At 36.5% G+C, this 27,110-nt stretch overlaps 4 protein-coding genes across 5 annotated transcripts; 2 read left to right on the top strand and 2 right to left on the bottom strand.

Moving 5' to 3' along the window:
- Window positions 1–4,226: 4,226 nt before the first annotated feature.
- Window positions 4,227–4,799, bottom strand: LOC103927008 (putative EG45-like domain containing protein 1). The gene is made up of 2 exons (XM_009335906.1): window positions 4,700–4,799; window positions 4,227–4,498 (listed from the first exon to the last, which is right to left on the bottom strand). The coding sequence occupies exons 1-2, from the start codon at window positions 4,797–4,799 to the stop codon at window positions 4,227–4,229; spliced, it is 372 nt and encodes a 123-aa protein (XP_009334181.1).
- A 1,074-nt stretch (window positions 4,800–5,873) lies between these two features.
- LOC103926988 (small ubiquitin-related modifier 1) lies at window positions 5,874–6,918 on the top strand. The gene is made up of 3 exons (XM_009335877.3): window positions 5,874–6,035; window positions 6,406–6,555; window positions 6,638–6,918. Exons 1-3 carry the CDS (start codon window positions 5,955–5,957, stop codon window positions 6,701–6,703), a joined length of 297 nt encoding a protein of 98 aa, XP_009334152.1. The 5' UTR covers window positions 5,874–5,954; the 3' UTR covers window positions 6,704–6,918.
- A 2,324-nt stretch (window positions 6,919–9,242) lies between these two features.
- LOC103926987 (endoglucanase 11-like) lies at window positions 9,243–12,436 on the top strand. Its single transcript, XM_009335875.2, has 5 exons — window positions 9,243–9,468; window positions 9,667–9,879; window positions 10,063–10,263; window positions 10,463–10,717; window positions 11,603–12,436. The coding sequence occupies exons 1-5, from the start codon at window positions 9,265–9,267 to the stop codon at window positions 12,257–12,259; spliced, it is 1,530 nt and encodes a 509-aa protein (XP_009334150.1). The 5' UTR covers window positions 9,243–9,264; the 3' UTR covers window positions 12,260–12,436.
- An 8,419-nt stretch (window positions 12,437–20,855) lies between these two features.
- On the bottom strand, window positions 20,856–21,849 carry LOC125468395. Of its 2 annotated transcripts, none has more exons than XM_048564065.1 (2): window positions 21,668–21,849; window positions 20,856–21,343 (listed from the first exon to the last, which is right to left on the bottom strand). In XM_048564065.1, exon 2 carries the CDS (start codon window positions 21,289–21,291, stop codon window positions 20,980–20,982), a length of 312 nt encoding a protein of 103 aa, XP_048420022.1. In that variant the 5' UTR covers window positions 21,292–21,343; window positions 21,668–21,849; the 3' UTR covers window positions 20,856–20,979. The 2 variants fall into 2 exon arrangements, with proteins under 2 accessions (XP_048420022.1, XP_048420021.1); XM_048564064.1 differs by having other exon boundaries at window positions 20,856–21,267.
- Window positions 21,850–27,110: the final 5,261 nt, after the last annotated feature.

The raw sequence follows: 27,110 nt of genomic DNA, 5'->3' as shown, positions 1-27,110 counted from the left end.
CACATATCTTACCAATTGTATAATAACACGTGATATTGGTCACACTGAAAAATCTCTCAAAGTAAAGAGAGAGGCACAGAGAAAAGCAAATCATTGAAGGCTTTGAAATGGGGAATTGGATCCTCACCTAAGCTCAGGATGGGGATCCTCTTGAGCAGCCCATCTGGGCCGTTCAACCTTGATCCAACGGCTCCAATTATTCTAACTTTTAGAGAGGCCTCCAATTTGGAGCCGTTGGATCAAATTTGAACAACCCAAATGGGCTGCTCAAGAGAGGATCCAGTTCCTTGAAATGGGGGCGAGTCGCAAAGTTCTTGTCAGACCATAGAACAATATGTTGGGAATCGTCCACCCCGTGATCAACATTGAAGTCCACGACCACCCATCTTCCCGTATCTCTTTTTTTATGGTGCATTTACGTAACCATGATGAAAATATGATGAATTAAATTGAGGAGGAATTGAATTAAAGAGGAGTTGGAATGAAGAGAAGTCAGAATCGTATTCCTATTGGAGTTGATTACTTAAATGTTTTGGAATCAGAATAAAAATGACACTAATTCTATAAAGCTTTTTACTAATTAAGCAGAATTAGAATATTAACAAGTATGATTACTAAAATGCCCTTGTCCCAAATCAAATATTTTATATACCTTTTAAATAAAATTTGATATAATATATAAGAGTAAGAAAAAAATAAAATTGTTTTTTTATTTCATAGACACACTAAAATGCTTTTATTTATTTATTTATTCTTATAAATTTAAGTATTTACTGTGACATCCCACATTACCCAAGGAAGTGGATCTTGTAAGCCTTATATGTATATTCTCATCTCTACCTAGCACGAGGTCTTTTGGGAGCTCACTTACTTCGGGTTCCGTATGAACTCCGAAGTTAAGCGAGTTCGGGCTAGAGCAATCCCAGGATGGGTGACCCACTAGGAAGTTTTCGTGTGAGTTCCCATAAACAAAACCGTAAGGGCGTGGTCGGGGCCCAAAGTAGACAATATCGTGCTACGGTGGAGTCGAGCCCGGGATGTGGTGGGAGCCCGGGCCAGGATGTGACAAACGCCCTCACGGTTTTGTTTTTGGGAACTCATATGAAAACTTCCAAATTGTCATATACCGGAACAGGCCCCAATCACATCTCGAGCTCGACTCCACCGTAGCATGATATTGTCCGCTTTGGGCCCCGACCACGCCCTCACGGTTTTGTTTCTGGGAACTCACATGAAAACTTCCAAATTGTCATATCCCGGCGCGAGACCCAACCACATCCCGGGCTCGACTCCACCGTAGCACGATATTGTCCGCTTTGGGCCCTGACCACGCCCTCACGGTTTTGTTTTTGGGAACTCACATGAAAACTTCCAAATTGTCATATCCCGACGCGAGCCCCAACCACATCCCAGACTCGATTTCACTGTAGCACGATATTGTCAGCTTTGGGCCTGACCACGCCCTCATGATTTTGTTTCTGGGAAGTCACATGAAAACTTCCCAGTGGGTCACCCATCCTGGGGTTGCTCTCGCCCAAACTCGCTTAACTTTGGAGTTCTTACGGAATCCGAAACTAGTGAGCTCCCAAAAGGCCTCGTGCTAGGTAAAAATGAGAATATACATATAAGGCTTACAAGATCCACTCCCTTGGGCGATGTGGGATGTCACAATCCACCCCCTACCAAATTGTCACATCCCGACCCGGGCCCCCACCACATCCCGGGCTCGACTCCACCCGTAGCACGATATTGTCCGTTTTGGGCCCCGACCACGCCCTCACGGTTTTGTTTCTAGGAACTCGTACGAGAACTTCCCAATGGGTCACCCATCCTGGGATTGCTCTCGCCCGAACTCGCTTAACTTTGGAGTTCATATGGAACTCGAAGCCAGTGAGCTCCTATAAAGTCTCATGCTAGGTAGAGATGAGAATATACATATAAGACTTACAAGATCCACTCCCCTGAGCGATGTGGGATGTCGCATTTACTGTAATATTTAAATTTTCTCAATCAAATTGTAGTTTCTTCTCTTTGGCATATGCATGTATTTGTGCATAATGTGAACGAGCATGAAAATAAAAAAAAGTAAGGAGTTGTGCATAATTAAACTAGGGTTAATGAGTTTATAAAGGATAGTATTGGAAATAAAAGAAGTGAGGGCATAAAGGGAACAAAAATGTCATTCCGATTGCCAAAGTAATTAGGAATCCAAATACCATGTTAATCTAAGGAATCCAAATCCTCCAAATTTTAGAATTGAATTCCAAAATTTTGTGTGGATCTCACCTTTTCTTTTACTCCCCAAGTTTAGTAAACAAAGCTATACCCCGTAATCAAAATTCAATTCTGTATTTTAATTCCGATTACGGTTATGGAAATGTGTCCTTAGAGTGTTGTTTTTATCCCAGAAACGAATCCAAAACATATATTTCATTTTCCGTAGTTAATATACATTTAGTCTGATATGCTTTTTATTTATTCTGTTTAATACATGTGCTCCATTATTGATCACTTTATCTGTATATTATAGATCTCTTTTCTGTTGGATGTCTGTATATTATAGTTAAGGTTTGCTATTTCGCAATTCATTGCGGTTTGTAGGGCTGGACTAAAATGTTCATCAGGATGAAGCCAAGCACTCCACTGAAGAGGCGTATGAGTGCTTACTGTAGTGAACTTTCTGTTGCGCTCGACGATGTTATGTTCACGCATGGTGGCCGTAGCATTGGATTCGATATCACTCCAGATCAGGTCATCTTTCTACCTTTCTCTACCTACGTTATCTATTCTTTTATTCCGTGTGAATGTGGTTCGCACTGTTGAATTTTCGAATGGACTCAAAATCTTTTTATTGCAGCTGGGAATGGACATGGAGCTGAAATTGATGTATTACCTCGCCCTGGTAGCGGTTGGAGTCAGCGTAATGCTCGAGTGGCATGGATGGAGGGGAGGGTGGAGAGATGGGTAGATATTAGATAATTATGCGTTTCTTTTTGCTTTGTTGTATCTGTTTTGTTGCTGCATTCTGGAATTTGAACTAGTTAAGGGTTTTGAGTCCGAATGGGGCAAGTAGCAGCTCTTCTAGCTCTCTATTATATATGATTTTGTAAGTAAATTTTCAGTGCGAACAAAAGACCAATCAGTAGAATAAATTTTCTCACAACCAAAGAGAGAGTGAGGGACAAGGGAAAGAGTCTTCCCGTGCAAGGGTGAATGCTCTTAACAACTGAACTATATATAATAGCCTTTTGCACCCATGATCTCATTTTAACTAGTGAATCATTAACATGAGACTGGTTGGCACATATAATTACGTATGTTCATCAAAGATGTGGAGAGGGGGTCATGTTGGCATGCGTTGTATGTGCTTCGCTTGTATCTATGAGGTTTGCAAGCAAAATATATTGGCTCATTACATGGAAGGATCGTTTAATAACAATTTGACACATGCATGAAAGCTTTTGTTATGTTCAAATTTCTTTTGTCAAATGTAAGGGAAAACTGCCAAACTGAAAACATTAAGCAATTCAAACTCCTCTAGGCTAAGATGATCTAGTTCAACAATTTTTGAATTTATTTGGGATGTTCTACTATAGGAATTCAGTTAATTAGACTTGCTTCTTCGTTAATTAATTCGTCTCAAAGAAACGAAAATGTGCTCGATCCAATAGTATTAGGTGTGGCAAATTTGAGTAAAAATTGTTATGTTGTTTTAGAGGAAAATAATTTAAGAGAGTGAGAGAATTCTATTCGAGAATTTCATAGTAGTGTGTTACAAATGTGAGATATAGTCACCTTTATACAGTGGTGCGGTTATTCTGAAAAATTACAAAAATACCCCTAATTCAATAGGGAGAATCAATTGACTAACATTACAAGAGTTATACCAATTAATGAACAGACGTAAATATCATGCGACTTATACCAATTAGTGGACGTACATAAATATCTTGCAACATATGTCAACTAAACTAGATTAATTAATTTTAATTTGTGGTACTCTTCTCTTCCACCTTTGGAATAAGAAACAATGAAATGTCTCATGTGCATCTGGTGAGAATTTAAATAACATTTATATTTATTTTATTCAGTAGTAACGTTGACGATATTACAATAATTTGTGTAATAACTGAAGATCTTCATGCCCAGCAAATCGGCACGAAGAAGAATATTATTCATAAATTAGATACACGTAGAACAAATTTGGTAACGTGTAGCAAATAAGATTACCAGTAATCAATGTTGATAATTCCTGCCACCGGGTTAGCAATTTTGGCGAAAGCCGGTTGAGAGAGGTCAAGTGTGGATTGACATCCAGGACAGTGATCAACGATCTTTACTCTAACCGTCGAGTTGGTGCATGGATGTGGAACTGGGTTTCGAGGTCCAGTGCATTTGACGTTATAAAACTTTCCACATCCAGCACCATTGTTCCATATCGCATCACCTGCAGCAGCGATCAAAATGCCTTGTGGTGCATTCCCGTAGCATGCTGAGGCTGTAAAAACAAAAAAGATATCCACCTTTGATCAATTTTCCTTAAAAATTATACCTATATACAGTTTATGAAAAGGACATTTCGTTAATTATATTTAGTTCCGTGTTATGTCATAATTTATGTACAATGTTTTCTTCGTCTCCAGAAGCTCAATATAGTGGTTTAAAGAAAAAAAAAGAGTGAGGAAGAAAGCAAACTTACGAATATAGCTTGAGTAGAAAGTAGCAATTCCTGGTGTGGCTACTGATGCCCAGATAAAGCTTGCAACAATGCATAACACAACTAAAATGTTCTTCGGCATTTGTTATTCTCTCTTGCGTTGTCAAAACTCAGATAAATATTATGACCTTATTCTTTTCAAAAGAGTTCAAGTGTAGTATAAAACGTTGGTATGGTCACATCCCTTTATATAATAAATTGTAAATTAATACAATACATGAATGCTAGGCATTTCTTCAATTGAACAATGCATTTGTACCAGAATTTTTATTGGAGGAGATGTACATATACCACAAGTTTTATAAGGACAAAAGTTTAAGTTATTCAAATTAATGTAATTCTATATTCTAGAAATACCATTTATTTACTTTTTAATAATATCCTTTATATTGGTTGCTTTCCATTTCAAGTTTTTTAGGCTTCAAACCTTTGAATGAGGATACTGATGATTTAGAAAGAAAAAAAAAATGAAGGAATTTTCTATTTTCAAAGTAAAGTGTTTAACCAATTTACATAAGTAAACTTTTAAATTTTGTAGAGAGACGAGTGATATGATATTATTAGTTACGAATTTTTATTTTCAATTGATGTGAAAACTAGAATCAATATCTAATCTAGCAAAAAATATTTAATTACCATAAAGAAGCCAGAGATGTTGGACCAAATAACCGATCACATATGAGCATATGAAAAATGTCACTCTCTCAAAATTTGAAAGTGGGTGTTACAAATCACCTTACGCGAATTAGACACCGATAAAGAAGCCAAAGATACAAAAAAAAACATATATGTTTAATAGGCCTTTAAAGAAATGGATTTAGAGTTCCGTACATTTGTTTTCATGTGTGAACGAGTGAGACTTAACTATAGGATTCCTTTACCTAGAGACTACCAATCGAAACCTAACAAGAGCCCATTTGAGAAATTAATCTAAGATCAGCCTTAGCCCAAATGAATATGTGAGGCTGAACGAAATGGGCCGAGTAATGTACGACGGTGTCATTATTGGATGTCGTACAGTTCCATCCTTGAAAAGTCGAAAATTTGGGTGGGGTTCTGTAAGTGGAGTGGGGTGGAGAGAGAGAAAAAGAGGGGAGGGGAAGGCACAAAGCAGCCACTTTGTTTTCATTGAGTCCAAGAGTTGGAAGTGTTGGTAGGTCTCTTGGTCTCCGTCTCAGAAGACTTGAACACACATAGTCTCCCTCTGCACTCGGATCACACAGAGAAGCAAGGAAGAATGTCAGGCGTCACGAACCAGGAGGAGGACAAGAAGCCCACCGATCAGTCCGCCCACATCAACCTCAAAGTCAAGGGCCAGGTCCCCTTTCCCACCACCCCCCCCCCTCTCTCTCCCTCTCTCTCTCTCTCTCTCTCTCTCTCTCTCTAGATTTTGTTTTAGTTTATGGAAATTATGTGTTAATCGTGATCAGAACATACCCTACAAAATTGGGGTTTTTTTTTGAATGTTTAATGAAGCATGTTTTGTTTTTCCTATGTTTGATTTTTTTTTTTTTTTTATGGTTGTGCCTGAAATTACTGTTCAATAAACCCTCAATTGACCTTATTTTCTCAATATTTTGGAGATTTTACTATGTGCGATTGTAAAGTTTGCTGACAATGGATACTTTGGTGCACGTTGTATGTGAATTATTGTTAATGCTGAAAATATATTGGTTTTGGTTATGTAGGATGGGAATGAAGTGTTTTTCAGGATCAAGAGAAGTACCCAACTGAAGAAGCTTATGAACGCTTACTGCGACAGACAGTCGGTGGAATTCAACTCTATTGCATTCCTGTTTGATGGCCGTCGTCTGAGAGCCGAGCAGACCCCTGATGAGGTTCGGTTCTTTATCTCTCCCGATATGTGAGCATGTGTGTGAATTTTTTGAGTTCTGACTGATTATTGTTCTTCTCCTGCAGTTGGAAATGGAAGATGGGGATGAAATAGATGCAATGCTGCATCAAACTGGAGGTTCTTTTGCCTAATCAATGAATATAGAAGGTTGTTTTCCTAGTAGGAGCTAAGTATATGTAGACTTTAAGCTATCGCGAAGGCTGATGTTTGAACTTTTAGTATCTATCAACACTAGTAGTCGTATTTAAGCTTTATTGCTAGATGTTTGTCAATACCTGGCAATTGTGTGTGTAATGAGTATGGTGGTATGGTTTCAAAGTATATGAGGTATGGCTTCTGCTTTACATTCTCTCTGTGTGGCCTGTTCTTTTTATTCTTAGCACTAATATCTGGCTGTTCTTCATGCGACTTGTATTTTTTTTCGTGTGTCCTGAATGGTGGTCTACACATTTGTGAATAATGGTTAAGGTTTGATCATGAGGGAGCAGATGGATGCATTTTGAGGTCTCTCTGTAACAAATCCTTGGCTGTCAATTGACTTGTCAAGATGAAATTGTTGCTCGACGTATCAATTGCTTGCTGAATCTTGAGGGTGATCGTCGTGGGGGAGTGGTGTTGGTTTTGGATACAATAGCATGAATCACATTAAAAATCAACAACATTGTGACACGAAAATGTGTCATCATTGACGTTGATCAAGTGTTATATGCATTAGGAACCAGTTTGTCCTGTCTAAGCTTCTCTGGTGGTCAGGTCATCTCAGGATGTTAGGGGTCTGTTGGGTTCCTAGGTTTGAAGTCGATTGGATAACTCATGAAGTTCAAGGTATGTTGAAGGTGGAGGTGATCAGACATGAAGGAAACAATTTATCTCATTTCTTTCTTCGACATTCCGTGAAGTACAAGGAGTTAGCCAATCCATTCGACTACCGGACACCAAACGAGCACTTAAATTTGAGTGTTTTTGTAGTTCTCTTGTTTAACTTACTGCATTTGCTTGGTATGTTTGACTTGTTTGACGTTTATCAAGAATTCGCGTTAAGGACTCAAAACACACTTTTTGTTCAACATCGAAATATATATGATCTTCCATCTCTGCAACTCTCTGTACCACGTCTACCAGCTTACGACCATCGATTCTTTCCAAAATTAAGGGGTTGAGAGTGGCTGCATCTAACTGGGTGGACGGACTGTGATGGTGACACCATTGAGACTAAATCTTGGTTGAGTTTGAATAGAACCACTTTGGGTGAAAATTTGATGTAGTGGAGACTCGTGTCAAATGACAATAAAAAACAAACATCTACATTAATATCAAAACAAAAAAAAAAAATGTTAAAAGAGGCAGACTGGCTCAAAGTCATCCCACTTATAAACACCCTGTTGTTTAAAAGCAACGTAGCCACATCGTGGAATGAGATCTAGTCATGATCGGAACTCACAGACTGACAGATGCAGAGCTTTCAAGAGAGAGATCTGAGCTTATCAAATTTTTTAGTCTTTGTGAAGTGAATCAATAGGATGGCTAAGAGCGCCGTAAGATTGAAATTGAGTGTTTCAGATTTCTTGATCCGTAAGTTCTAGATATAGAGATCCAGAGTGGATACAAATTTATTTCCGCACTCAACATAAATGTGTCCATCTATCAAAACAGAAAATAGAAAAATATGAATTTAATTGCACATTTCAATTAATACCCTCTTAAAATTATTCAATAATAAAAATTGTAGAATACGCTGGCTTTTCAAATTTAAAAATGCCCAGCCAACATCTTTATAAAACCAGATATCATTCCGTATACAGAAAGGCTATGCAGCTAAAATCTGGCCAAGAAAATATTTGGGGTTGTCTAATTTCTCCTAGCCGTTTGATCAACCTTACATGGGCCCACATAATTACTATTTGGAGCAAAATTATGCCAGATATTATTACCTGAATTTGGTCAAAAACATTGATTAGGGAAATCTGATTTCGCGTGGGAGCACTCGATATGTATTTAGTCAATTTCAAATCCAAAGTAAAGCTCAATTGGTCTGTTTTTTCTTCTTCAGGAATTTTTTTTACAGATAACGTGAAACTATTGATAGAAATGAGTTTCATCTTATAAGACGTAGTGTAATATGTGCTGCAGAATCGTCGACACATTCGTGGACACAACTATAACTTTTTTCATTTGACGAGTTTGTACATTTTTTTTCACGCCCAACCAAAATCTTGTAAATATAATGGCTTATAAATTGTAGTTATTTATTTACTCACCGCTTAGTGTAAATGTACCGTTGTATAAAAAAAATTGTGGTCATTTGCTGAGGGAACTTTAATGAAAAACTTCCGGTACTGTTCATTTAACGAAAAACCATATTTTTACACTAAAAAGACAATTCTGGTATTATTCACTTTACCTTTTATTTTGTTCTTATCCTTAAAAATTAAAGTTTTGAAATATTTTTCATTAGTTTTCGTATTTGCCAACTAAATTCTGGTATAACATGTCTAAATATTTTTGAATACTTTTACCATGGATTGTAGCCTTTTTGGGGTAATTTGTGATTAACCAATCAATGGGGGAATCCATTTATTAAGCTCGCGTGGTCTTGGCCCCACACTGACTGAGCAGGAGTATAACTATAAATAGGGGCCCGTGGGAGGGGTAGGAAGAGGAGAGTGAGAAACACAATAATATTACGGAGGACATGAAGCAAGGTATTGTCCAATGGGTTTCGCTACTCTCCATTTTCGCACTCTTTTCCTTGTCTCAGACTCAGTCCTTCGACTACGGCGAAGCTCTCTCCAAGAGTCTCCTCTACTTCGAGTCCCAACGTTCCGGCCGCTTGCCCCACAACCAACGGGTCACCTGGCGTCACCATTCCGGCCTTGACGATGGCCTAGAACAAGGGGTCAGTTATCCATTTTATCATCATAATTCATCAATCATATACATCGTGTTTGTAGCTCAGCTAGTTAGCATTCATTCGAGGTTCTGAATTTGATTATCCCGATATTGCTTGTATAAAAGAAAAAACATGAATCATAATTATGTATGCATGTGTTTGATGTGATGTATTTCGTCTGGCGTATTCACGTATGTTTTTCAGGTGGACTTGGTGGGAGGGTACTATGATGCAGGTGACAATGTGAAATTCGGTCTGCCAATGGCTTTTACCATAACAATGCTGTCTTGGGGTGTAATTGAGTACGGCAAACAAATAGAGGATGCTGGAGAGTACAAGCATGCCTTAGAAGCTATCAAATGGGGGACTGATTATTTCATCAAGGCTCATACTCACCCAAATGTTTTGTGGGCTGAGGTAATAGTAATAATGAAATAAAACAGTTGAAAAGTGTCAGTCTAACATGTTATTAAACTTTGATTTAAATGTGGTATAGATTCCTAGTTTGATAACATTGTCATATGATAATTTCTAATACGTTAAGACTGTCAATAGCTTGGGTCGGTCAATAAATTTACTATACGAGTCTATGATTGTTAGGTGGGAGATGGATCGACGGATCACTACTGTTGGCAAAGGCCGGAGGACATGACAACGTCTCGACAAGCCTACAAGGTCGATGAGAACCACCCCGGGTCAGATATTGCTGGTGAGACTGCGGCGGCAATGGCAGCGGCTGCTATTGTATTTAGGAAAACCAACCCACATTACTCTGGCCTACTTTTACACCATGCACAACAGGTAACATATTTAAATAGTCTGATGACGATATATATACAGAAATATATGCAAGGTTGATATACAACTATGCAAAGGTTGGTGTACTGGTTACCAAAGTACAATGGTTTTGGTTAAATAAATACGTACTCTTAAATCTTTGATATAAATTTATTCAATGTATTTAACATATAATTAATATGGGAATTGGATTTGTTGGCAGTTGTTTGAGTTTGGTGACAAATATAGAGGTAAATATGATGAGAGTATTGGAGTGGTGAAGGGGCACTACACATCTTGGAGTGGTTACATGGATGAGTTGCTCTGGGCAGCTTTGTGGTTGTACAAAGCCACACAGAATGAGGATTATTTGAACTATGCTTTGAACAATGGCCAGTCTCTTGGGGGCACTACTTGGGCCATCAAAGAGTTTAGCTGGGATGTTAAGTATGCTGGTGTTCAAATCATTGCTTCAATGGTACATAAACTCAAACTTGATCACCTGTCTAATTCTCTTTAATTTCCATCTCATTAGTAAATAGAACTATACTAGGTTAGGCGCGTAGTTGATTGTAGCCGATGGTGTATTTTGAGACCTACAATTTATCAACTATCATACTACATAGTTTCAAATCAAGTCATCGACCACACAATTAATGCATCACTGACTCAAGATTTGTTTGAACTTACTTGTTTACAAAATACTCCTGCTCATAAGTGCTTCTAGTGAAAGAACTTCTATTAGAAGCACATCAAAAATTTCATGAAATGTATGCGATTCATGAAGAAGCACTTGAAATGCATTATTAAAAAGATATAATAAAAACAAGTGCTTAATTGTTGAAAGCACTTCAAATGCCGCCTTTATTAACTCAAGAGCACTTTGAATTTTTTCCCCAAACATTATCAAAAGCGCTTTCAGTTATTTCAAAAGTCATTCCGAAGAGTCCCTCAAAGCTACCCACCGTTACGTTGACTGAACTTAACATCCTTCTCTAAGGATAATACTTGCATTCCCTTCTTGGGGAATGAGCTCATTCTTCCACTTATAAATAATGTATCTAGAGATTGACATGGTTCTGATTATGAAATTTTTAGGTTGAAAATACGTTATTTGCAAGTGTAGGAATGAGTTCATTCCTCCAGGAGGAATTCAAGCATTATTCTTTCTCTAAATTTAAGTAAACTTTTTTATTCACACCATACAACGCACAACATTCTAATACAACTAGTGTGTCTCAAATCTTTATTAGAACTCACCTCTAGCATCAGTCATGTGATTAACTGTCTGATTTGTAAATTAACAAATATTTAGTTTGTTTGTTTCAATTCCTTAACTCTCACATACGTTTTCTTTTTTCAGTTGCTAAAGGAAGAGAAACACAAGCAACACATGCAAATACTGCAACAGTATCGTTCAAAAGCAGAGTTTTACATGTGTGCTTGCCTTGACAGAAACAACGTAGCCAACGTGCAACGCACCCCAGGAGGCTTGCTGTATATCCGCCAATGGAACAACATGCAATACGTCTCAAACGCAGCGTTTCTACTCACAACATACACTGATTATCTCCAAGCCACTCATGAGAATCTTACTTGCGACAAAGGACAGGTGAGCCCACAAGAAATCTTATCTTTTGCCAAATCACAGGTTGATTACATTCTGGGGTCCAATCCAATGGCCATGAGCTACTTGGTTGGGTATGGACCAAAATACCCTCAAAGGGTGCACCACAGAGGAGCATCCATTGATTCGTATAAGAAGAACAAGGGTTTCATTGGGTGCACTCAGGGGTACGATAGCTGGTATGGGAAGCAGGGTCCAAACCCTAACGTGCTTGTTGGGGCACTGGTTGGTGGGCCCGATGGGAACGATGGATTCAGGGACGAGAGGTGGAATTACATGCAGACCGAGGCATGCACTTACAATACTGCAACATTAGTTGGGGTTCTTGCTAAATTGGATAGATTAAAAGATGATTATATGTGGCTTAATCAATCATTAATAGCTTCAAGCTAGCTAGTTAATAGGATGTGTATGTATGAAAATGTCTTTCAATTGGGCTTATAATTTTGATAAACAAATCACCATATATACAGTCCTAAATCAATGTATAATCATAGTACTAGGAAAAAATGTATAATTATTATGCAAAAGAAAGAAATACAATGAGGAATAAATTAATGAACTTTTATTTTGACAGAACAATTAAGTTGACCAATTTTCCTTTCTATCCACACTCTTACTTTTCTATTGATGAGTAATTTTGTGAACACATTTTAGTGGAACATGATGCTCTTCGGATTCAAACCATCTGAATTTTGCAAACCAAATAATCTCTTCACGTAAAATCGTGCGGATTGAGATCACTTCTTCCTCTTTACCTTTCTCACTATTTCTCTTTCTCCTCAACATCGTTGCCTTTTTCTCTGATAGTGATCGACGAAGCAGAACCGTAGAGAAAGAAAAGAAGTAGAAGAAAATGGGAGGGGTTGAAGGTCAGAAAAATATGTTGTGGGAATTGGTGTGGGAGAGGTAGGGGGAGGTGAGTGATGGTACGGAGGTCCATAGGATCCGTAGAGGTTATGTACCCCATTTTAGTCATTTACATGTGGCACTAATAGGATATTTACCACACATACAAAAGGGTTAAAAACACCTATAATACTTGCAAGAATGACAAGTATATTGTAGTATAAATGTTTCTAGCAAGGTCGTTTTCCACAAGGATTATTAAATAATTCGTATCAAACCAAATTTCAGTTAATTATTGTAAAGCAAAGATTTGTGATGATTGATTTTATGACCTAATTTAATAAAAACAAAATTAATAAATGAGAGTAAACAATTTGCAATATTAAAGATGAGGAAAAGGAAATAGTTTTTAGAAGTCAAATTGTGAAAGCACTAGGGTTTCGCCGTCACCTTATCAATCATATATAGTTCTCCCAATTACTTATGACCTATACATGCATATTTTGAAGGTTAGGTTTTCCTAATATATTCTTACTTGAACCCCCAATATAGAATGTATATCAAACATGCAATTTGTCTATTGCAGGGCCGGTCCAGAGATTTTTAAGGCCCGGTGCGACGCTAAAAACTGTGCCATCACTTCATATAAAAAAAATATTTGTTGTTACACATAAAATATCGATAAAATTATATTTAGAAAGCACTTCAAACTCAATAATTTAAAAATACGGAATAACAAATTTATTTTGTATTGAGAGAAGGAAACCAAAAAACTTCGGGTTTACAAGTAGATAGATTATGAGTTTTGTTTTCCATCTGAACTTTTAAAGTGCTTTTGTATAAATCATGAGGTATTTTTTCTTATTTACTAACCTCGTTAATATAAGACTTAAAATATAATAATATTTTCGAGTCTTTAAGGATATGTATAAGTAATGAATGAACACTAAATTAAACCTTTTTGATGACATGTAATATTATTCACAAATTTGGTTTAAAAAATTAGTCTACGCGTTATTCTTTGTTGAATATTAGACTTGAATTGGAATTGATGTTTAAAAATAGCAACCCACATAACTACTAGCTAGTAAATAAATTAACAACCAAACAAAAATTTGTAAAAAATTGAAAAAAATAAGCATACATGTAGCATTTCGAACTTAAAACCTCTCGTTAATTTTAAACAACAAAAATCATTGCTTATAATTAAACTTCTTGATCATTTAGCCAAATTTTATAAATTTATACTGTTATGAAAAGAAATTTTCTAAATATTGGAATCTAAATAAGCACACATGGTGTTTTGAACCTAAGACCTCCTCATTAATTTTAAACAACAAAACCACTAGTTCTAGTTAAATTTCTTTTTCATTAAACCAAATTTTATAAATTTATACTCTTATAAAAACATATATAATATACCATCCTAATAATTTTGGTGCCCCCATTTTTTTGGGCATTGGACGATCACCCTGCCCGCACTGGGCCTGAGCTAGGCCTAGTCTATTATATTCATATCAAATATAAACATATATGAGTCATTAAGTTCTGTGAAACCTTTTGAAAAACCATGTAACCCTTAAGACGTGGTATTCATCCTAAGTGAACTTGCACATATTAACCACAAGCAGCCTTCGTCAATTTCAGGGACCGACCTCCAACCAAAATTGCATCAAATTACTTTTATAAATATCCTAATGGTCACGAATCATCAAGACAATAGATAATTTAAACCGGTGATTAACAATTCAAAACTTGCATGCATAATATCATAAGCAAATTAAAAAAAAAAAAAAACTATTTATTTCTGTTAAGGCTTGTGGCTTCACCCTATCAAAAAGGAAATTAGTTACGCATATTCATAACTAAAATCAACATAAATTGTAATGAAATAATAAAATATCAAAAACATCTTGAATGTAAAAATCTGAAAATCTCTAAGCTTGGCCAATTTCCTCTCCCAATATTGCATGGAGAAGAAGAGAAAAATAGGGCCGGCCAAGATTATTTATCCTACTAAATTAAATCCTCCTAATAAAAGGTCTTCCATCAAGACTAGGAAACTAAATAAATTAAAATAAAATAGGAAACATAACCCTAAATTAAATAGTAAAATTCGCTCTAAATCTGCACAGCCACGTTTTGGACCCATATCTGCCCCATAACCGGCCCAATATAGCTAGATTTAAAGCTTGGAATATTTTGAACACTTCTCCAGAAGGCTACAAACCCATCAGAGGTCATCTCGGGCTCCAAAAATCACAATTAAGCACATAAACGTCACTTTCCTCCAACGTGCGCTTCTTTACTCCATTGCCAAAAAATAACTGTTTGGTAGAAAAATCCCAAATTTTGATACAAACACACCAAGGGAAACACGAACGTCCTCCAATTTGAATCACTCCAAAATTCGTCCGTTTGATCATGTTTTGCTCCAGGGGAAGTCGAATGTCCTATATTGAAAATACAAAGCAAAGTATCAAAATTCTATCAAAATAATTACCAAAACATACGAAGAATATAGTAAAATATATATTATTAAATTGACTCGTCAGATACCAAAAAGATTAATATAATAAATACTAATTAACTATCGCATCATAGGGTGAATGATAGATTAATCTAGCAAATGTGAAAAAAGAGAGTATAGATTATGATTTAGTGACAGATCCACCTTGAAGTCAACATGCCAACGACCGAAAAAATTGTTGGGAAGCACCTTTGATGACCCCTGTGTCATTTGGGTAGTAATCAATTCATGCACGTAAGGTGTTCGACAAATGCATGAGTGAGACATAATTTCGTCCGATCAAGATACAAAATTTGATCGGAGAAATTTGGTCAACGTTTAAGTTTTTGTCAAGGATTTTGCGTGATGAAATTCGAAGGGTAAAGTAAAGTTCTTCAGGCAAAGTAAGTTTGTCAGGGACGCATTGTATTGTGTCATCCTTTGCCCGACGAAAAACCAGTTCATCGGCCTTTGGAATGTTGCCCGATGAAAGATTTTGTCGGTTAAAGTGTTATGCGTGTCGGCAAAGTTCCATGATGACCTGTCAAAAAACCCACCGACACTTTTTTGCTTGACAGCGTTGTTATTCGTCAAGCAAAATCCAGTTCATTAAAACAGGCCATGCAGCCTTCTTTTTCTCTTTCTCCTTTCTTTCTTCTTCCCCCCTGCGCGCTGTTCTCCGTGCTCTGCAAATCTGCTCTCTCTCACACACATCTTACACGCTTCTCATACCATCCTCATCACCCATCTCTCACTCTCCCTCTCCCAATTAATTTAAGGTTTTTTTATTTGTTAAATACTTTTTGTTTAATTGTGTAATTAATTAAGTTTGATTTTTATAGGTTTGTGATTGAATTGGAAGAAAATTAAAGGAAACGTATGTATTTGTCTCTCAATTTAATTTTATAGGAAATTTTAATTTGTCTAATTGGGTTATATGTGTGTGTGTGTGTTGTTTGTTTTTTTTTGGGGGGGGGGGGGGGGGGGGGGTAGGGTTGGTTATGTGAAATTTTGGGTCTGTGTGTTATCGAAACATATGTACTTAGGTGAAACTAATTTGTGCACCATTAGCCTAGGAAATCGCGGTGTAAAATTTGTTGAAATTCATAATGGTTTATACGAAGTTTTGGACATGTGGTGAAAGATGCTCGCTATTTTATGCATACAATTCCCCAAACAAAGCTCGCCTACACCTGATGGAGGCAAACAAGGTTGCTCATAGACTAGCACAATTGGGTCTAGCTTTAGATCAACGATTTGGTTTGAGGAACCTTCTGACATAATCACATACCTTATTTTGGAGGATGGCATAAGTCTGTCATTTGTTGCGGAACACTCTTTTTCCTTTGATTGAGTTGAAATCTCTAGCAAGATTTTTATTGAGACCCACATAAATGCACCCTATCTTCCAACATATATGTATTCTTTTCGTCATATCAGTGAATATCCCACTTCATATAAACAAAACAGGAACTTGAATAGAATGTTTTTTTTAATAGTGGCATCAATCTTCTAAAACATTTCAGATAATGAATCTAAATCTTTGATAATGAACATCCATTAAGGGGGACGAATATTGAAGTTAGTTTTCATTGATAGTCGTCTTTCAAGCTCTAAATCTTTAAACCAACATTTTTTAGTAGGGTCGGCTTTAAGGGTGTGCAAGCAGGGATGTCAATTTAAACTGTTAAACCCAATACCCATGGATAATCGTTCGAATGAAACGGATTTGGGGATGAAAATTCAATTATATTTCGAATATGGGGAAAAACTGAAAATATTATTTGGTTATGATTATAGGGGTCCCCGATCCCTATAAATTATATTAATAAATATAGTATTGTATAATATAAATATGGGATATGATTAAGCAACAAATATTTTTACAAATACTTTTAGACTCTTTTTAAACCTTTTGATTACATGACATCCAAGGGTTCTTATTTATTCATTAAATGACATGGATGCTTATGTGGATTTTAACTAATATTAAAGATAAATAAAACTGAAAAACAAAAAAAAAACATAAAATCTGGAAAATTAAAAAAGGAAGATAATTTAACTGAAATTGGTTCTCCCATTCCCATTTCGATCAAGACCTAGATTCAAACCCTAATAAAAAAATTATGAAACTATTGTGGTGCAAAAGAAACCCTAAATAGATTTTTAACTAATATTAGTCGTGCAAAAGAAATCCCTCTCCAAAGCCTGGGTGTTGTCGAAGGCTTGCAACCCACATTTCAAGTGGCTCACCGTTACCGTCATGGAACTGTCGCTCTTCGATATGTTCTCAATTTTGTTCAATTCATATCCTCCGAATCGTCTTCTTGAATTTTGTAACATGGCTGCCATGGTGGTGGCACCCCGTGGTGGCAAAGTTACTCCTTTTGCCACAACGCTGAGTCTCATGGATCATTGTGGTGTAGCATCTCCATCATTTGATCTGGATCTTTGAACGTTGGAATTTCCGTTCATCGTGGTTTCCGAATTTCCACCATTGTATTTTTCTCCTACATATATTCAAAGAATTAAAAAATTCTAGTAACAAGAATGTACGGAAAATTTATGTATGAACGAGAAAAGAGAAACTTTGAATGCAAGAGTCTTCTTCGAGCATGTAAATCAAACTCTCAATGAAAGCACCAATTTGTGGATGCAAATTTTAGCCATCTTCTCTTTTTATGAAAAGGCACCTACAAAATAATCACACTTAAGATTAAGGTCAAAAGGCTCACACGCCCACGATGAATGGGGAGAGGGGTTTTGGCTGAGCTTTGGCCGAAGAATCTCTTATGCTAATGTTAGAATTCTGAAAAGAATGTATTTAGGAGTTTGTGGATAGCAAATGGCTTAACATTTTAGTGGGATAAAATGGTATTTACAAGAGAGTGGTCGGCCCTTTAGATGAAGAGTGGCCAACCATATTTATGACAGCCCGTCCCAAAATTGACGTTAGCGTACGTGTGAAATTACAACTTTGCCCCTAATTCGTTTCGTTATGTTTTTGGTTGCTTGGTGTGGTGTTGGCAAGTGCTGGGCCACGCACACACTCTCACTGTCTCTATCCCTTTTTCTGTCTCTTTCCCTGTCTCTCTCTCTCTCCCGAGCTCCCTTCTTTCTTCTTCTTCCTTCAAACTCGTACGGACACACACACAACTACACTAAATCATCACAGATCGAAGCAACTAAGGGCACAGTCGAGATCGTGAGGTCGAGGGGAGCACGATCATACCATTTTCAGGTAAGAAATCCGTTGTTTTCACGTCGATTCGACAATGGAAGATTTGTGTACTGTTCATGAAAACATTGATCTAGCACGTTTTTGGAATTTTGAAGTTCATAGATGTCTTAGTGAAGTTCCCAGGAGCCTCAGAGTGCTTCGTTGGAAGAAATTGGACGTCGGAATCGCCTGGTTCGAGCTTGACCGGTTTTGGAGGTTGGTGACAGGTGAGTTTTCGTAGGTTTTAGCCCTTAAAACTTGTTTGGACGTGTTCTACTAGTTTAGGGCTTCATTTTGGTGCAAGAATCTTGAAAAACGGTTGAAAAATGAACGAGAAAACTCAAGTTGCAGGTTTTCCCAGTTTCCGGCGCCGGCGACGTCGCCGGAGAAGGTGACGGAATATTCCTGACGCCGTTAACGGAATCTGTCAGTTTTGACGGAATATTCCTAACGGCGTCAGTTGACGCCATCCGTGTGCACCGCACGTGCCTACGCGTGGCCGGCGCGTGGCGGCGAGTATGGCGGTGGAAAATTTTTCTAAAAATATGGTTGTGATCCTGAGGTTGTGTAGAGCACGTTGGTATATTCAATTGTCCATTTTGAGCAATGTATGAGAAGTTATTTTGAACGGAAGGTTATGTGCTTTAAAATTAACGTTTTTATAGTATTTTCGCATATAGGTGATACGTATCCCGAGGACGAACGTGCTCACTCGAGGCAGGTGGCTACGACCCTTCCACATACCAGTGAGTGGGCTTTTGTTTTCCGTATATACCTATATACATATAATTCCCAGAAATTTATATAAATGCTTATTCGTTATATGCCGTTCCTTTTATATTACTAGTGGTTATGCATGATTAGTTGCATATACGTTTATTTATATATTCAATTATATGTATATATATGTATATAATGGTGTTGTGGAGGCACAGGTAAGTGCCAGGTAAGCGTTATTTAACAATTGCATTAAATAGTGGTTAGAGGTGCTTAGAGAGCTCATAACCTGCACCCCCGGTGTTAGTGCTCCCGCCCAGAGTAGGGCACAGTCCTTCACGTGTTATTCACCTCCCGCACCACACGCTCAGCTTAGATCCAAGTTAGGTGCACAGTCTTGTCGTACAGACCACTTTAGGTGGTTCCGACTTGTAGGTGACCCGCGATTATTCGCACAGCCTTCACGTGATCGTAGCACTAGAGTGTTTATATGTATTACACCCAGGCCTGTCGTACAGACCACTATAGGTGGTTCTGACTCGTGGGCAGGTTTAGTGATTGAGATTGAGATTTGAGCTCTAAATTCAGCCGTACAGGTCACTTAGGGGACTCCGGCTGCCAGTGATATGTTATTGACACGATTTATACCTGAGCACTTGCATTTCAACATGAAATTTGGTATGGCATATCCTTGAGCATGATTGGCATATTTATTGTATACGTACATATGTTTATTTTCTGAGAAGTATACAGGTTTTACGGCGAGGGGTTAGAATGTGTTTTACTAAATGGTTTTCAAAGAGCTTTGTTTTTGCCCACTCACGCTTTTGTTTTGCGCCCCTCCAGCTTCTAGTTGCTTAGCTGGTTCGGTGGTTTCCCAGAGGGCTTCCAGGCATTTCTAACAGACACTCACCAGTGTAGGGTCACCTTCGGGTGTACTATTGTCGTATCATTTCATTTGGACTGCTGTAGACTTATTGCTCTGAACTTAGCGTCTCACTTACGCTAGCACACTTACTTTGACCTTGTATGCTAGTTTTTAATTACTCGTACTTTTATATTATTACTTTACTAGCTTCCGCACTGTGCACATGGCTACGTCACTTCCACGTGACGGCCAACACGCCCTGATCTCGGTCGGGGTGTGTCAATATTTGGTGGTAATAGGTGAATAATTACAATATATTATTTGAAATAATATCTTGCAACTAACATAGTAATTATTCCTAATTAATTTAAATAGGAAGGTTTGGGAGTTACCTTTTGAATAAAATCAATAAGGAATTGATAAGGAATGATTGATCACCTTTGACTCTTCCTTGATTGAGCCGTTATTAATTGTTGCATGCACGTGAGAATTTTGATGTGCCTCGAGGATAATCTTGTCATTATTGTCCGAAAATCCATGTTTCATCTTCTGAAATTATTTTTGACTCCACACCATGCTTAAAAACATGTTTTATTTTTTTATTTTTTTATTTTTTTTATTTTCTATTTTTATCAAAGCATAGTACTCATATTTTACAAAATTGTAATTATTGCTCCAACATTATTCTCTTTGACAATTATTATGTCACATTAAAAACATATAATTTTTAACCATTTCACACATTCACAACAATTTATATAAAATTTTATCAAACATTCAGACACTATTTTTTTTTTTGTTATAAACACTTTTACCAAAAAAAAAAAATTACCAAACACTCAACAACTTTATTTTACAGCAATTTATTCTCATATCACAGTAGAAACAATTTTTTTAAAAAAAACACAGTAATATCAAACTAACCATAAATTAGACCCAAAAAAAATGTTTTAGTCGTCATGTGGCCTCCTTCTGTAGTCAGCCCCGGGCTCATGTTCCTTGTACCTGTTCTTGACAGATTCAACGTTAGAGTCACCCAAGATAGCTTCCTCTGTCCCATCGTATGCCTTGTCCGCTGTCTGGCTGGCCACACCTTGCTCCGCCACCTTCAGCTTCTCCACTGCCTTCCGCTTCTCCTCCGCCACTCTCTTGAACTCCTCAGCCGTAGAAGGTGCTCTCTCTTCTATACCTGCGTGGCCGTGGTGGTGCTCTCCCTTGCTCCCTTGGCTCTTATATCTCTTCATTGAAATTTCAGATAGCATAGCAATCAAGTCCGAATTCCAACATTGATCAAAGAAAGAGTTCCATTTCCAACTGATTCACTCAATCATAGTACAAATATCACGACCAAATCAATGTTATCAAATTCGGATTCGTACGTTATTTTTTCTCTTAATTCGAATTGTATCGTTAATTTATGTTTGAATTTGGGACATAGTACAATAAACTAGAGAATATTGAAATACTACAAGTGATTTTCACATTTCTCCGCATACTTTCTAAAATAAAATCATAAGATTGAATAAATTAGAGAAAAATCAATTATCATACAATTAATTATTTACTTGACCTAAAACATATATATGGATCAATCATTCATTATTTATGAACCAAATTAGTGATGAAACTATAACCTACCTGGTTGGTTGTGTAATGACATGCAGCTAATGACTTCAAAATTGTGGACCTTGACCTTGAAGAGAAAGCGCGGAGAAGAAAAATATGCCCTCCCATGTTGAACTTGAACACACTAATAATATAAGTAGCTTAATTTGATATCTTGATTCGGATTGCAATAAAAAGAGAAGGAATGGAAGTGCCAAATTAGATTTGTGTTGGCATATATATGATATATATATATATATATATATATATATATATATATATGATATATATGATATATGGATGAAGGTGCTGAGGTAAATGGCATTACACGCGTCTTCTGTTCTGAGCAATGTGGGTGCTATAGAAGCGTGGTCCTGTGTAAGTTTGCCATGTCATTCGAAGCATGCAAACGTTTTGTACATATTTTGTTTCCCTTTGGATGTGTACATTTTTGGTCTATCTGTTGGAAAGTGATATAGGATAACAATACATTACCCTATGTTGTATTTAAAGAGATCTCTTGTGAATAAGCTTTTAGCTGTTTAGTGGTTGCTTAGTTTTATTTGTTTCTGTGCATTATGTGTTGTAGGGCCTTAAGTATGTCATGCTATTGTTTTTTGTTTAATTGAGTTACGCGAACTCAAAAGAGCCCATTATTTGCAATCACGTTAATTTTTAAGATTTTTTCAAGTGAATTTAATTTATGATGATTTGAAGTGAATTTAATTTATGATTGTATTAAGCTATAAAATGAAAAGTTTTCCCTTTGTTCAATTTCACGTTTTTGCTCACGTTTTAATCTCTCTTCCTTGCGTTGCCTCTCACGCATAAACCTCTCTTTTCTTTTCGTCTATAAACAGAAAAATCAAAATATCAGCATATTAATTGCTATGCTTCAGAAACAATTGTTTAGGACTTAAAAATAGAACCTTTCTCCTCAGAATTTCTTGTTTCTCGAGCTCCTTGTGGATCCGCAACTCATGAGCTTCAACTGCTTTAGTGATTCTCGCTTCTTCACTCTACAAGGTGCAACTGGTTAAGTCTTTGGTTGAGAAAATATACTATTATACTAAAGTTAACCGAACAAGTATGCCTTGCGTTTGCTCTCAATTCTCAGGATAGAGTCATTAATTTGGCCTTCAGATAATACGTTAGAGTTTTCTAGTGCAGGTGCAACAACAGGGGGATCACTAAACTGAGTATTTACCCTCACGTTAGAGAAGGAGTCCCTTTGTGCTACACTGCCATCATCAACAGGAGATCAAAATTTTCAATAAGTTGGGTATTTACCAAACTGAGTATTTATCCTCAATCATATATGCATGATAAGAACAAAAAAGATCAAATTTTTCAATATATTGGGTAATATTAACCAAAATTTCAATACAATCATATATAAAAAATAAAAAAAAAATGGATGAATAACATAGAGGTTTTTAAATCACCTAAGTGTGATCAGGCGGCTATAGAGGTCTGTAAGTGAGGAAGAAGGGAAGGCAGCTTTGGAGCTTTTGACTTGTGTCAGAACACTGGAAAGAAAGACAAAAAGGGATATTTTTGTGTTGACTTTGCGCGACGTAGTGAACCTGCGTCGCGTAAAGTTGGAAAAAAACGGTAAAACATTCTTGGTTTGGAGCCAAAATTTTGTGCGCCGATAAACACAAAACATCATGCAAGTGGTATTTGCGCGACGAAGCAAGGTGTCGCACAAAACTATTTTGCGCAACGTAGGTGTACCTTCGTCGCTGATGAGTATATTTTATATTATATATTTTACCCTATTCTTAGTATATTTTCGTTAATAATTTAGAAAATTTTTGATACTTTGAATTGTATTTCTGATATAGGATTTTCGACTTCTTCTGGAGCAAAACATGGTCAAATGGACGAATTTTGAAGTAATTCCAATTGGAAGACGTTCGTGATCACTTACCTTGATCGTGTCAAAATATCAGATTTTTCGACCAAGCGATTATTTTCTGTCAATAAAATAACGGAGCAATGTGCAGTGCTGAAATAGTGACGTTTTGGGCTTGAATTGCGTTTTTGGAGCCCAAGATGACCTCGGATGGGGTTCATGGCCTTCTGGAGATGTGTTCAGAACGTCCTAATCCTTAAAACAAGCTATTATGGGTTGGATTTGGATGAGATTTGAAGTTAAAACGTGGCTGGACAAGTACTTGGAAGATTCTCCTAATTTAATTAGGGTCTTATTTTCTAAGATATTTTATTATTATTTAGTTTCCTAGTTGGAATAAGAGACCTATGTTTTAGGGTTTGTGTGAGGGCTCAGAAAACATATTGCTTGGCCATTCTTAATCTTGGGAACGCTTTCTTTTATGCAACTTTGGAGTCAGAGAGTAATTGCTAGGGTTCTTGGAGCTTTTCTACTTTAAGGTGTTTTCATTCCTTTTATTTTTTATTAATATTTTCTATGATTTCAATTATGAATATGCGCAACTAATTCCTTTTGCTAGGGCAAAGCCTTGAGCCTTAGCATGAATATGTAATTTTTATTCAATTGCTTATGATTGTTTGCATGTGCACTTTGAATTACTAATCACCGTGATTAAAACTATCTAATTGTCTTAATGCCTAATCACCATTAGGATCCTTAGAAAAGTAATTTGATGCAGTTTTGGTCGGAAGGTTCCCTGAAATTGACGCTGGCTTCTTGTGATTAATAATTGTAATTTCACTTAAGATGAACATCACATCTTAAGGGTTGCATAGTTTTTCAAAGGGTTTTCATAAAGTATAATGAGTCTTTCATGTTCAGATTTGATCCGAACGTCCGGACGGGTTGTATGTTAGATATACATTCTATGTTGGAAGTTCCAAGTATAATATAAATTAGGAAAACCTAACCTTCAAAGTGGCATGTGTAGATCATAAGTAATTGGTAAAAATACATAGGATTGCTAGGTGATGGTGGAACCCTAGTGCGTTCTTAATTTGATTTTTCCAAAACAGTTTTCTTTCCCCTTCATCTTTAATATTGCATATTAGTTTATTTTTATTAATTAAATTCGTTTTAATTTGAGTAGATTATAAAACCAATCATCTCAATTTTCTGTTTTACAATAATTAATTGGAATTTGGTTTGTTTCAAATTATTTAATAATCCCTGTGGAGAACGACCTTGCGAGAACCGTTTATACTACAACAACCTTGTCATTCTAGCAAGTAATATAGGAGTTTTTAACCCATTTGCGTGTGTGGTAAAATCCTTATCAGTCGAGCAAAACAGTTTTACGCGACGCTCTCCTTCGTCGCGCAAATACCACTTGCGCAACATCTTGTGTTTATCGTCACACAAACATAGATGGATGATCAATAAAAAGCTTAAGAAATCTATTTACAGAATCATGTGTGCAAATTGAAGAAATCAAGAACTTCTTTGATCGTTTATGTCGATATAATTTTTAACAAAGAGGTGCACTACAAACATGTTTGTCTTTCAAATTTGAGATGAATGATCTCAGTCTTAAAAGTATTTTTTGGAGATTGAGTTGTTAAGAATCCCAAAGCATTTTCTTGTCTCAGTGAAAGTATATGATGGAGTTATTGACATGGATTGAGATGCTTGCTTGTAAACATACTAACACATCTATTGAGATAAATCACAAGTTACATGAGTAGGAATAGTACTAGCTAGCTTGTTGTTGGAAGGCTAATATATATACTTGGCTCCCACCAGACCAGATATTGCCTATAGTAAGTGTGGTAGCAAAAATCAATTGTCTTCAGTTTTGACGAATTTGTATTAACAAAATAACAAACACCTTTGATCAAGGCCAAAGCCTCACACGCTCATAAAGTTTCGCGCGCCGGGGGGGTGGGGGTGGGGATGGAGGTTTGGCCAATGGATCTCCGATTCCTAAGTCAGTTTCTCTAAAAAGAGAAAGAGTTTAGGGCTTCTATTACGTAACAAAAGTTTACCATAAACAGATGAGGTATTTATAAGGAGGTGGCCAGAGGGAGAGGGTTAGGATTTTGCCTACACATGGTGGCTTCCCACTGGCCAAGTTGTGTCATTCGTAAGATGGATAAGGAAAGAATTATCCCAATATATTTATTATGAGATAGTATCTTGGGATTATTTGGTAAGCATCATTGATTGTGGTGAGTATTCCTTACTTGTTTGAGTTGATCTTCAATCAAGAATGTATTAAAGATAGTTTTGATGATTAATCATATCTTTAATGCCTTTGACTTTTCCATGCCACTAATAGGGGAGCTTGGTGTAGTCATAATTAGCTACTCGAGCCTCCAGATATTGAGTTGCGTGTGAGAATATTTGTGTGTCCTGTCCATTTAATAAGGGCAATTTTGTCTTCTTCAGACAAAGGTCTACGTGTCGTTTATTGAACTTTTGATTTTTTTTTTTTTTAACTCCACAGTCGTTAGTTAATTCATACATACTCCTAATACTAAACATAATAGTGTTATTGATGATTTTTGAGATACTTAATTTCCGCATCGTGTAAACGACTTGTGTATTTAAAGCATGCTCACTTAGATGTTTTTGGATATAGGAATGCAGATTGGGCATGCTCAATCATTGACAGGTGTTCAACTTCAGGTTAATTCACATTTGTAATTAGAGGCAATCTTGTTATCTAGTGAAGCAAGAAGCAAAAGATTGTTGATAGATAAAGCATTGAGGCTAAGCTTTAAGGTATGCACGTGACATTTGCGGTTTGTATGGATTTGGAATTGACTTTCAGTTGGGATTTATACCTCAAAAGCTTACGCAGTTGAATTGTGGTAACAAGGTTGTGATTTACATTGTTCACAATTTAGTTCAACATGATTGATCGGCCTAAACATGTTAAAGTAAAGAGACATTTTATCAAAAAATAAATTGGAAGCTAATTAATTTGTTCGCTGTTTGCTCTGTGAGGATCAACTGGCAGATATTGTTACAAAGTTGTGTCTAGCAAAGTTTATCATACTCACTCTATAAGTTGGACTTTGATGGTATTTATGCACTATTTTGAGAGAGAGTATTAACTTACGTGAGCCTAACCCAATTGAGTTTAATTAACTTATTACTAGCCTAAGCCCATACATTTTACGTGTAAATATGTTTTTTTATTTTGGAAAATATATGGGAGAGAGAGAAGTTGGAGAGAAATGTGGGGGAGTGAGAGAAAACGTTGGAGTGAAGAGAGATTTATATTTTTATTTTATTTTTCAAAATTATAAATATACTATAATGATATGTGGGTGAAAGATGGAAAAATCAGCAAAACTTAGTTTGTGTAAAATTATATTATTGTTCATGATTTTATTTTGTGATATAAGATCGAATTGTCTTTGACGAAGAGGATTTTATTAATAAGTAGTTTAGATAATTAAGATTTTGTATAACTACGACATAGTTATATATAGCCCTCTGCTCCATATTTTAGCATTTGTTTTGTACTTTTCCTCTGTAATTCTTTCAGTCCCATCTCAATCTCATATATGT

This window comes from the organism of the source record quoted next, unplaced genomic scaffold (assembly GCF_019419815.1).
Source record: "Pyrus x bretschneideri cultivar Hongxiangsu unplaced genomic scaffold, Pyrus_bretschneideri_v1 Contig38, whole genome shotgun sequence".
Lineage (NCBI taxonomy): Eukaryota > Viridiplantae > Streptophyta > Magnoliopsida > Rosales > Rosaceae > Pyrus > Pyrus x bretschneideri.
The sequence above is the reverse complement of the archived record's forward strand: the minus strand, read 5'-3'. Positions and strand labels throughout refer to the sequence as shown.